At 47.1% G+C, this 12,156-nt stretch overlaps 1 protein-coding gene across 1 annotated transcript; it reads left to right on the top strand.

Annotated features, from left to right (window-relative positions):
* Nucleotides 1–289: 289 nt before the first annotated feature.
* On the top strand, nucleotides 290–5,865 carry LOC115640873. Its single transcript, XM_030543950.1, has 4 exons — nucleotides 290–327; nucleotides 1,110–1,490; nucleotides 4,998–5,092; nucleotides 5,678–5,865. Exons 1-4 carry the CDS (start codon nucleotides 294–296, stop codon nucleotides 5,822–5,824), a joined length of 657 nt encoding a protein of 218 aa, XP_030399810.1. The 5' UTR covers nucleotides 290–293; the 3' UTR covers nucleotides 5,825–5,865.
* The last annotated feature ends 6,291 nt before the right edge of the window (nucleotides 5,866–12,156 follow it).

Genomic DNA, 12,156 nt, shown 5'->3' on the forward strand with positions numbered 1-12,156 from the left:
CATGAACACAAAAGTCACGGGGGCCTGAGACCACATCCGTTCTTGCTGAGACCTGAACTGACCGTAACGTTAGAACTGCAGAACTGCCAGTTTCTCTCAGTGAGGATATTAATCTGAATTAAATATATAAAGTGGAGACATTTTCATAATGAAACAGCTTTAAAGAAATGCCTTTTTTTTAAAGAAGATATGAAACAAAATGAGGAAGACTTGTGCCTCTCTGAAGTTCAGAGGCTGAGTCTATCGTCTGAATGAGGATTATGTGGTGCTCGGCCATGTGTCCCTCCACTGCAATGACTGGTATGCTACTTCTCTGGGCTTTCACAGGTAAGTAAGGGATCTAGGAGGCTATATCTCAGTAGCTGCTGCTTCAGGGGGCTGAGCGGAGGAAAAGAGGAAGCTCAGAATATTTCTAGGAAATGGGGAAAACCCCATCAGGTCTTTTCTGATCCATGCTGCTCAGGGGCCAATGCGGCATTGTCCTGTTGTTCAGTGTTTAAACTCCCCATTGATGGGGTAGCCACTTGTTTCCTTTCATGGGAGGGCACCCTGCACCACCTGCCCAGGGAGAGGCAGAAGGAATTCTGATGCAGCCAGCTGCAGTTCCCCCCAGGGGCTTGCACTCAATATAGTCCCGCATGAGCTTTAGAGCCACCACGTAGCCCTAAAAGTAGACAGCCGCAATCTGTAGCAGGGCTTGTTCACTCAGTGCAGCCAAACAGGCAGTGGCATGATCCCTGATTCATAGGGACTCCACCCTACCAGGGATGGCTTGAAATGGTAGTGGGATTTTATCTCTTTATTACCTCCCAGTGTGGGATACAAGCTGACTGAGAGCTCTGGGGAGATAGTTTTCCCCTTGTGGGGTCTGTTTAAGTCACCAGTTAAGGACCCATTCCCTGCCAGTCCCCAGCATATGGATCTAAAACCTTCTCCCATCTGGAATGGCAGCGCAGTTTGAAGTCAATTGGCTGGAAAAAGATCTCACTGCATTTTAGGTGCTGCATCCTGGTGCCCAGAGGAATTTCTTCACGGGGCTCTGTATTTGTTTGAACTGATTCCCTTGGAACCTCCCTGGGTAACTTGTTTCACTTTTCTCTCCCATGCAGACGCCTCAGCTGCACTCTCTATAATTTCATTGCAGAACCCAGTCCGGGTCTTCTCTGGTCAGACGGCTGTCCTACCCATCTCCCTCCAGTTCCAGAACCCAGCATGGGAATTCTACCATGTCAAGTGGGATTTCATCACAGGGAATCGTCCTGTCTTGGTCTACATGGTGGACCGCTGTACTGGAGCCCCAGGGTCACGGGAGCGCACCTGCCAGCACAGTCTGGAGCTGGCAGGATTTTATCAGCAGCGAGTGAATGTCTCCTTCGAGAGTGCTTCGCTAGTGCTCAAGGGCGTGCAGCCAGAGGATGCGGGGACGTACCAGATAACGGTACAAAGTTTGGACGTATCGGGCACTGCTCTAGTGAACCTGATTGTGGAAGGTAACAGAGGGGAAGCAAGCCCAACAGTGATGGAAGGTATCAGAGGGGAGGCCAGCCCACTGGTGATGGGAGGTAACAGAGGGGAAATGAGCCCACCCGTGACAGAAGGTGACATAGGGGAAGCCAGTCCACTGGTGACAGAAGGTGACAGAGAGGGAGCCAACTCACCGGTGACAGGAGGTAACATAGGGGAAGCCACCCCACTGTTGACAGAAGGTAACATAGGGGAAACCACCCTACCGGTGACAGAAGATAACAGAGATGAAGGCACCCCACTGGTGATGGGAGGTAACAAAGGGGAAACTACCACACTGTCAACTGATGGTAACAGAGAGGAGGCCAGCCCACTGATGAGAAAAAGTGACCGACGGGATGCCAGCCCACTGGTGACAGGAGGTAACAAAGAAGAAGGTGGGAATGGGTTTTTGTTCCACATCAGGATATTTAGGTGGGAAGGGCACAGAGAGGGACTTAAGGTCTCCACACAGTATTCAGGGAATTGGAGGGCACAGTTGCAGCTGGCAGCCCTCTGACAAGTACAACTGGTATAAACTGGAGATGCCCTCATAATGCTTAATTTGTGTCAGGACTTGCCACGGCTGAGCCCCAGCTCCTCCAGGCGTGGCAGTTCATAGTCCCGGCATCTCTGGGCTTGCCACATCAGTTATGAATGTAAAAAAATTGCTTTAGTCCCGGCACCTTTTTCATTACAAATGAAGCACTGTGCCCTCCTCAGGCACGGCTCTAATATAATGCATCAGGAACAGCCTGCAAAGAGCAGCAGTAGAGTCCAGATAGTACAACGGTGAGCTTGGAGCCATCTGTGCACAGCACCCACTGACCTATGCTCTGTGAAGTTTGACTGCAGCCAAGGCTTTGGTCTACTTAGCTCTTTTAATCTCTTCCCCACAAGTCGATCCCTCCAGGCCTTTCATCATTTTTTGTTGCTCTGCTCTGCACTACCTCACAATTGGTTGGCATCTTTCTGGTGTCAAGATGCCCAGAATGCACCATCAAGGCAGAGCAAAAATCAGAAATGTGTTGTATATAATAACAGCAATTAATTCCTTTCTGAATTTCAAACTAGAATCTTTGAGATCTATAAAACCAATACAGTGGTTGAATCTAACCTTGCAGAAAGCTGTCTCCAGCAAACCACAGCAACAGCAAAGGTGTGAATTCAACTATTCTTCTACCTTATATGTAGTAATGAGTTGTTAATGTGAATTATAGTCAAGGCTGTGAGTTTGTCACGGAAGTCACAGATTCCGTGACTTTCCGAGACCTTCGTGACTTCTGCAGTGGCCAGTGCAGCTGGCCTGGGGGCCACCTGTGCAGCTCGGGCAGCCCCTAGGCCAACTGCACCAGCTGCTGCTGGGGAAGTCTAGGGCCACCGTGCCCTCCCAGCAGCAGCAGCAGCAGTTTGGGTGTAAAAGGAGACTGGGGGTTGGAGTGTGGGAGGGGATGAGGGCTCTGGGCAGTGCTTACCTCGGGGGGGCTCCCCAGAAGTGGCAACATATCCCTCCCTCAGCTCCTAGATGGAGACGCAGCCAGATGGCTCTACGTGCTGTCTCTGCTCGGCAGGCACCATCCCAGCAGCTTGCACTGGCCACAGTTCCTGGCCAATGGGAGCTGCAGAGCCAGCGCTTGGGGCTGGGCAGCGTGCGGAGCTAGGAGCTGAGAGAGGAACATGTTGCTGCTTCCGGGGAGCTGTGAGGACCTGGGTAGGGAGTCTGCCAGCCCATACAACCCCATTCAGCACCAACAGGGGTCCCAGACTGCCCCCCAAGCACCTGTGTCACCCCCAGACTGCCCCCACAGCACCCGCAGCACCCCTTCCCTCCCCCCGGATTTAATCAGGGGTATATAGTACAAGTCATGGACAGGTCACGGGCCGTGAATTTTTGTTTACTGCCTGTGACCTGTCCATGACGTTTATTAAAAATACTCATGACTAAAATACAGCCTTAGTTATAGTAAAGTAAAAAAGTGACCACGTTATAAATACCATGTTTGTGTTCACTAGTATACGCCCTTGGTAACTTTTATATAAGGACATTGCATAGATTAGAAGGGTGGGGAATGGGCTACAAAGACTTCCATGTAGATGGCAATTCCAGCTGCACTCCAGGAAGTCAGGTGATTGGGGAATCAGCTAGGGAGGCTTTCACCCCTCAGACAGGTAAAGATCCATGCAATTTTCCCCCTTGTTATCACACTTAGGTGCCTTGCCTGCCCTCTCTATAATCACACCCAAGGACCCAGTCCATGCCATCACCAATCAGACAGCTTTGCTGCCCTTCTCCCTCCAATCCCTGAACTCAGCCTGGGAATTCATTTACATCAAGTGGGAGTTCATCAGAGGCATTGGGAATCACCCTATCTTGGTGTATATGTTGGACAACTGCACTGGGACCGCCCACAACTGGTGGGAGAGAACCTGCCAGCTGACTAAGGAGGTGGCAAAGAAATATCAGCAGCAGGCAGACATCTGCCAGAATGCTACGTTGGTGATACGGGATGTACAGGCTGCGGATGCCGGGATGTACCTGGTGACAGTACGAACCCTGGATTTATGGGCCAATGCGACAGTGAACCTGATGGTGACTGAAGGTATCAAAGGATTAGGGGTGAGATAGAGTATCTGTTTAATAAGGAGATTGAAGTCAGAAGTGGCTTGGAGGAAGTGAGGAAATGAAGAGAGAGGGGAAGCGGAGAGAAGTGGACGGTAAGAGAAGAAAACAGAGGAGAGAAAGGAAGCAGTGCAATGAGAAAAAGAGAAGGTAGAATAGAGAAGATGAGTAAAAAGTGGGATTGGAGACAGGGAGACTGATGGGGCAGAAGGGAGAGAGAGCAAGTGGAGGAGTCTGAGATGGTGTGGAGTACTCATATTTCACTGTGACTGTGAAACGGTGGCAACAGCACTGCTCGAGTCTTCAGACAAAAGAAATGGTCCCATGATAAATTGCTCAGACTGCCCGAGGCTGAGGTGAGGCGGTGCAGTACAGGGGCAAGGAGAAACACATTTGCAGACATACAACAGGAGAGGGGAGCTAAGGTGAGCTGAAGAAGGCTAACAAATGTTACAGGAAAACCCTATCACAGACAGCAGCAGTGTGTATATGACGCAGTGCTAGGCCTTCGTGTTATATATGTTTAGTAAACATGGTTATTCTTTGGACCTCACCACGCTCATGTTGTTCCTTCACACTGTATTATGTATACTTTTTGAAAGGCAAAAGTCCCAACAACTGGTGACTTCGTGTGGGACACTACCCAGTTCCTATACACTACTCTTTTAACAGCTATACATTAACCACAGAGAAAGATTAACCCAGAGGATCCAGCAAGATTATCCCCTTCATACGCCCACAACCCATTCCTGATTCACTGTGTGCTGAAGTGACACTCTTAGAGAACTGAAGCTGTATGGTTTAATGAATGATTCATTTACACCCATTATCTTCTTGGTCTTTTTGTGGTGATCTCACCTCTCCTTATTTGCAGGAAAATTTGCCTGGAAAAGCCTCAGCACCATTAACACTATCCGTATGGTCTTTGCCTGCCTGGTTCTCTGCATTTTGGCACTGATAGTGGGAGAGGTGAGTGATTGCTGCTGCCATCTTTCCATCCCCAGCAAAACATGTTGGAAGAGATCAGAAGAGACACATAATGGAGGGGGGCCCACTGGGTGTTGTACTGAATGAGTGTGTGAGTCCACTGCACACTAAGGCTTATATCAAGTTAGAACACAACTTTGAGAAGTCATGTGAACTATCAAAATTTTGATCACAACATTTCAGTCATTAATCTGATTCCTTCCGTGTCTGTTAGAACTTGATGTGATTTATCTAGAGAAGACAAACCCTTGGTGACTAGGACTCTATCTTAACCATGAACTGTGATGGGTTGGCATGTGTGCAAGTGACACATCAAGTCCCCCTGAGTTAAAGGGACAGGAGAGATGCTGAGACACTGTGGTGATAGGAGTTAGTCTAAGAATCAGGCTGTTTGGCTGGAGATAGATTGAGAAATTAAGAGGATGGGAGTAGGGGACATCCTAAAGAGAAAGGGCTTAAGTTTATCTGGTGACAGAAGTGTCATTCAGGGCAGGCTGCCAATCACTTGGACATAGATTACAGGTTTGATAGTCAAATATAACGGATAGTATTTCTCCTCTTCTGCAGTATATTCATGCATCAGGCAGCAACATCACTCAGTGTGAGGAGACACTGGGTCCACCCGAGACGCCAGATGGAGGTGCAACCCTGGTTGGGCCCACACAACACATAATTGTTGTTTCATCTACTTCAGCTTCCTTCCACGGACAATGACCAGCACCAAATGCTTCAGAGAGAGGAGGAAAATGCCTATAGTGCACCGTGTATGATTATTTCTTTACTTCCTGCTCGCAGCCAATCTATCATTTAAAGTCCTGAAGCTGGAGTTATCCATATATCATGAAATGAGGTTGGCATAGAAATGTTATTTCCCCTCGTTTTATTCAGCCTTTTAAAAAACCTTCCCACAGTATTTGATTCTTTAACCTCCTACTGCAGCAAGTTCCACAGATCAAGCCACACGTGTGGGAGTTATATCCTTGTTACATTTAATTTTAGGATGAATATAATCTCCTCTTCTCCTGCGTTCTACTTGTAATTGAAAAAAAAAAACTTCCCATGATGGTCAAGTCAGGAAAGATTTGAGCAGGTGAAGGGGGGAAGAAAACTTCTTTTAAAAAAATCACAGCAATTGTTAATCCTCTGGTTAAGCTTTCACATTGTATAATGAAGTGAACTAGCAGTGTCATTTGAGGGGTCTCTCTTGAAAGGGAATGGAATGGGAACAGAGACCCAAATCAAGTCAATCTCCAGGCCCAAGAGGGAAACAATTGTGAAGATAAAGCCACAATGGCCAGAATCAGGGTAAATACAATGGACAATCAGATGCTGGAGTAAAGCCCCTTTTCTTATATCAGAGATCTAAAGTAAGCTCTGATGGGAGACTCTGGCTGGTCAGCTCTCACATCCTTGTTTCCCTCCAGTAACAGGTTCAGTAGATCTATATGTGCTTGTCCTGCAGGTGGAAAAACCTAAAGGCTGACTATGAGAACATGGTCCCAAAGGGTAAATGCTAAAGATACCAAGGCCTCCTGGGCCAAAGGAGGTGTGGAGAGTGGGGCTCAAGACTTTTCTTTGGTTTGTTGATTGGTATTCCTCTGTTAGGTGGCACTCAAGTGTCCTGTTTGCCTTGTTCCAGTATCTGCATAATGGCTCCTTGGGTGCCCCATGTCATGGTATAACCCCCACTCCGAACCTTAGCGTCCAAAAGATGGGGTACCAGCATGAATCCCCCTAAGCTTAATTACCAGCTTAGATCTTGTAGTTCTGCCACCAACCAGGACTTGCAGTGCCTGGTACGCTCTGGTCCCCCCAAAACCTTCCCAGAAGACTCCAAGACCCAGACCCCCTGGATCTTACACAAGGAAAGTAAACCCTTTCCCCCATCGTTGCCTCTCCCAGGCTTTCCCTCCCTGGGTTACCCTGGAAGATCACTGTGATTCAAACTCCTTGAATCTTAAAACAGAGAGGAAAATCCACCTCCACCTCCTCCTCTTTCCCCCTCCCCAAGAGGTAATAGAGATTCAAGCTCCGTGAATCTAAAATCAGAGGAATTCCACCTTCCCCCATCCCTTCTCTCTCCCTTTCTCCCACCAATTCCCTGGTGAGTACAGACTCAATTCCCTTGAGCCTCAACAAGGGGAAAAAATCAATCAGGTCTTAAAAAAGAGAAGCTTTTAATAAAAGAAAGAAAAAAGTAAAAGTTGTCTCTGTAATTAAGATGGTAAATGTTACAGGGTCTTTCAGCTTATAGACACTAGAGAGAAGCCTTCCCCCCAGCACAAATACAAATTAAAATCCTTCCAGCCAAATACACATTTGCAAATAAAAAAAACAATCAAAAAGACTAAACGGCCTTTCTACTTGTTCTCACTATTTGAACAGAAAATTAGAGAGCCTGTAGGGACGTCTGGTCACTCTCAGAACCCAGAGAGAACGACAGACAAACAAACAACACAAAACAAAGACTTCCCTCCACCGAGATTTGAAAGTATCTGGTCTTCTGATTGGTCCTCTGGTCAGGTGGTCCAGGTTCACTGCTTGTAACCCTTTACAGGTAAAAGAGACATTAACCCTTAACTATCTGGTTATGACACCTCTAGTGCAGGGTTTCTTAATCCATGGATTGGGATCCAAAATTGGGGTGCCGGAATGTTTCAAAGGGTTATGTGGCAGCTCCTGTCCCCTGGGGCTGACTGGGCTCACCTCTCTGCTCCAGGCACTGCAACATCTGGTGTACTCACACCACTCAGATTAGACCCAGCTGTCATAACGATGGGAGCCTGGGTTGGCCAAATATAAGTGAGTGGCATTGCAGGCCCAGATCACAACTGCACTCACACAAACTTGGTCCAGTCAGGGGCACAGGGCTAAAAATGAGTGGCACTGCAGCCCTGGAAGTTGCAATACCCAGAGCGGAGAGCCAAGACCAGCTAGCCACACAGCACAGGAGCTGCCGGAGCTGCCACTGTGGAGTGAGTGACGGGCAGGACCCGATTCCCCTGGGGGAAGGATCTGACAGAAACCACCCCAGGGCCTCCAGCTCCAGGCTGTTTACTGGGTTGTGACAGGCCATAAACATTTACAACTGGGTCTTGAGCCCAAAATGGCTAAAACCCTCTGTCTAGTGGTTATGTAGCTATTTCTTAGTGCATGTGAGTTTTATTGTCTTCCACCAGATATATTACCATTTCAGCACTCTCAGCTGGCACTGGGATATTATTTCTTTCTCTCAAAGGCACAGAAGGGAGCAAAGTGATTAAAGAAAAAGAGAGAAATTCATATTGCTAACAGGGTGAGGCATGATGAAGGCAAATCCCAAACTTCCACTCTTAATGAGAGATTGGAAAGTACCTATCAAGTTCCCTAAAGACACAAGAGAAGAAACAATATTTTTGTTTTTTTGTTTCAAGTCAGCAAGTAAAGGACACTAACGTCAGCAACCAGCTATTTCTGCTTTTAGGGCTTTTAAAATACCCCCAAAGATTTTCCAAGTTGCAAGGATCAGAATTAAGGAAGGGAGGGGACAGAGATGAATCTTTCTCCTTGAAAGCCAGGAGGCAGAGTTCATAGCTGTATTCAGGATTCCAAGATCTCTCCTGCTGCAATGACTAGAATCTTACTTCTCTGGGCCCTTATAGGTGAGTATTGTTGCGTTGGAAGCTACAATGCTCCTGGAGTGAAGCCAAGTGGAGGGGTGGGAGGAGGACAAGTGGCGACACAGAAGAGTATGGTTACACAGCAGCAGTGAAAATGGGGAAGGATTTCTTATTAATGTAAATAAATATTAGTTAAATTCCATTGCACCATTTATCTAGGAACTGGCATATCAGACTCTATCTCAGGGGTTGGCAACCTTTCAGAAGTGGTGTGCCGAGTCTTCATTTATTCACTCTAATTTAAGGTTTCGCATGCCAGTAATACATTTGAACATTTTTCTATAAGTCTATTATATGTAACTAAACTATTGTTGTATGTAAAGTAAATAAGGTTTTTAAAATGTTTAAGAAGCTTCATTTAAAATTAAATTAAAATGCAGAGCCCCCCAGACCAGTGGCCAGAACCCAGGCAGTGTGAGTGTCACTGAAAATCAGCTCGCGTGCCATCTTCGGCACGCTTGCCATAGATTGCCTAGCCCTGCTCTATCTAATCCCATATCCTATGTCTGGTAGTGTACAGCGTTTAACGAAATCCTCCTTGTTACATCTGGCCAAAGCTGTAAATAGGGATCGAGGGGATCCTGTCTGATTTCTGCCAGTGACTGGTTAACAACCTGATCACCTTACTGCTGAGGCTTGAAAAAATTGCCCAAGAACTAAGCCCAGTAGCCACGGTGAGAAATACTGGATCCACCTCTCCCACTGCAATTTAAAGGGGTACTGAAGTTGTGCACTGTATTCAACAGTAACATATTGTTATTCAACATTCTATTCAAAAAATTTTATAAAGTGTAATTTACTTTGTTTAACCATCTTTTCTATTGGGCTTTATTCTTCTTTTTCTCTTTTCTTTCCTATAATAGAGTACTATGGATCATTTCTTGAATGGTCTAGCGTCCTTTTCCTTCACTCTTTCTGAATTCTTTATCTCTCTGGTTTCCCTTTCTCTACATTAAAAAAAACCAAAACAATGAGGAGTCCTTATGGCACCTTACAGACTAACAAATTTATTTGAGCATAAGCTTCGTGAGCTAGAACCCACTTCATCAGATGCTTGGAGTGGAAAATACAGTAACAGGTATAAATACACAGCACATGAAAAGATGGGAGATGCCTTACCAAGTAGGGGGTCAGTCTAATGAGGCAATTCAATTAACAGTAGAATACCAAGGGAGGAAAAATCACTTTTGTTGTGGTAATGAGGGTGGCCCATTTCAAACAGTTGACAAGAAGGTGTGAGTAACAGTAGGGGGAAATTACTATGGGGAAATTAGTTTTTGTAATGACCCATCCACTCCCAGTCTTTATTCAGGCCTAATTTGATGGCGTCCAGTTCCCAAATTAATTCCTGTTCTGCAGTTTCATGTTGGAGTCTGTTTTTGAAGTTTTTTTGCTGAAGAATTGCCACTTCTAGGTCTGTTATTGAGTGACCAGGGAGACTGATGTGCTCTCCTACTGGTTTTTGAATGTTAAAATTCCTGATGTCAGATTTGTTTCCATTTATTCTTTTGTGCAGAGATTATCCAATTTGACCAATGTACATTGGCTAATTAAGGTGTGGTTCCCTGTAGACTAGGGAAGGCTACTACAGGATAATTGAAGGACCTGTAGCCAATTAAGGCCCTGTCAGGAACCTAATATGATACAGCATGCTAATTAAGATGTGATTCCCTGTAGACCAGCTGAAGCACCTATAGACAATTAAGGCCCTGCAGGGAACCCAATACACACGCACACTCATCAGACGGACAGTGTGGAGTGAAGGAGGAGAGAGGACTGGAGCTTGGAGGTATGCTGCTGATATCTGAGAGACCAGAGAATTGGAGGAAGGAAGACCCTGTCCCCAGCATCAAGGACTGAGGGTAACCTCAGGGGTTGAGAGTTTGGGGTTCAAACCCAGACCCCTTCCCTCTTTCCCTTCTCTACCACTTTTCTGGGTCACTAGCAGGGCTCTTGGTGACCCACCATACTAGCACTGGCCATTTTGTCACACCATCCATACATTCATTCACATAGAGGGAGGGGTTGGAAATTTGATGAGATACCTAGGAACCGGAGTATTAAATGGACAAGACAAAGGCTGGAGACCCTCTGACCACAGCAATACTGCTGCTGTAGGAAGCCAAAATCAGCCTGCCCCCAGTTTTTGGGAAAGTTTACCCAGGAGCTGTCCTGAATCTAGGTCAGAGGCTCATCTTTTATATCCTCCTCCAGCTAGTAGGTGCCTGATAAATGCAAAGGACCCTCGTCATAATCCACAGTTTGAGCATTTTCAGTGTCTAAAATTATATATGCTACTCCATAAAGAAATGTCTCCAGCCAAATAATAGCAACAGCAAAGTTTTTTTGGCAATGAGAATTAAAATGCAACTGAGGTCAGAAAAGCTATGGTTTTACCAATGACATTTAATTAGCTGCCACTATGCACAGGCAGTGGTGACTCCAGGCACCAGCGCTCCACACGCGTGCTTGGGGTGGCAAGCCATGAAGGGCACCTTGCCGGTCCCTGCGAGGGCGGCAGTCAGGCAACCTTCGGCGGCTTGCCTGTGGAGGGTCCGCCGGTCCTGCAGATTAGGTGGGGAATCAGTGGTGGGTACCCCAAAGCTGCGGGACCGGCAGACCTCCTGCAGATGTGCCACCAAATCTGCGGGACCGGGGACAGCCTGCCTGCCGTGCTTGGGGCAGCAAAATAGCTAAAGCCGCCCCTGTGCATAGGACTAGCTGCCTGACACAGACTCTCAGTGTGTGGCTGCTGGAACCATCCAAGCATGAAGCCAACTGGATGGTTTGCAGGGGAGTTGTGTTTGTTTCAGCTGGCCCTGGTTTTCAGGGGAGATCAATCTGGCATCTTATTGAAGGTGCTGATGTTCCCTTTAAACCTCCTTGTTCTCTTTCCCATGCAGACACCACAGCGGCGCTGTCTGTATTTACACTGCAGAACCCAATCTGGGTTTCCCCTGGCCAGACTGCTGTCCTGCCCATCTCCCTCCAATTTGCAAACTCGGCGTGGGAGTTCTACCATGTCAAGTGGTATTTCATGACAGGGAATCGTCCCATCCTGGTCTATATGGTGGACAGCTGCACAAGCTCCCTTGAGTCACAGAAGCGCACCTGCCAGCACAGCATGGAAATGGCAGATTTTTATCAGCAGCGGGCAACGCTCTGCTTCCACAATGCTTCCCTGGTGCTCCTGAGTGTGCAGCCTGAGGACGCTGGGATGTACCGGGTAATAGTGCGAGGCTTAGATGTCTCAGCAGATGCAACAGTGAACCTGACAGTGGTGGAAGGTAAATATTGGACAAGGGGGCTGTGCAGTGTTGGACAGCTAGATTGGAAGGGGAAGGAGAGAGAGACTTGCCACAGTTTACATGGTATCAGAGAGGGGTG

The sequence above is a fragment of the Gopherus evgoodei genome, unplaced genomic scaffold (genome assembly GCF_007399415.2).
Source record: "Gopherus evgoodei ecotype Sinaloan lineage unplaced genomic scaffold, rGopEvg1_v1.p scaffold_32_arrow_ctg1, whole genome shotgun sequence".
Lineage (NCBI taxonomy): Eukaryota > Metazoa > Chordata > Testudines > Testudinidae > Gopherus > Gopherus evgoodei.

What these genes read in the sequence shown, in the direction of transcription:
- LOC115640873 (XM_030543950.1), top strand. Translation starts at nt 294, where the DNA reads ATGACTGGTATGCTACTTCTCTGGGCTTTCACAG. An exon ending in AGTGAACCTGATTGTGGAAG is followed by an intron (nt 1,491 to 4,997) that starts GTAACAGAGGGG and finishes CCTTATTTGCAG; the next exon opens with GAAAATTTGCCTGGAAAAGC. An exon ending in TGGCACTGATAGTGGGAGAG is followed by an intron (nt 5,093 to 5,677) that starts GTGAGTGATTGC and finishes CCTCTTCTGCAG; the next exon opens with TATATTCATGCATCAGGCAG.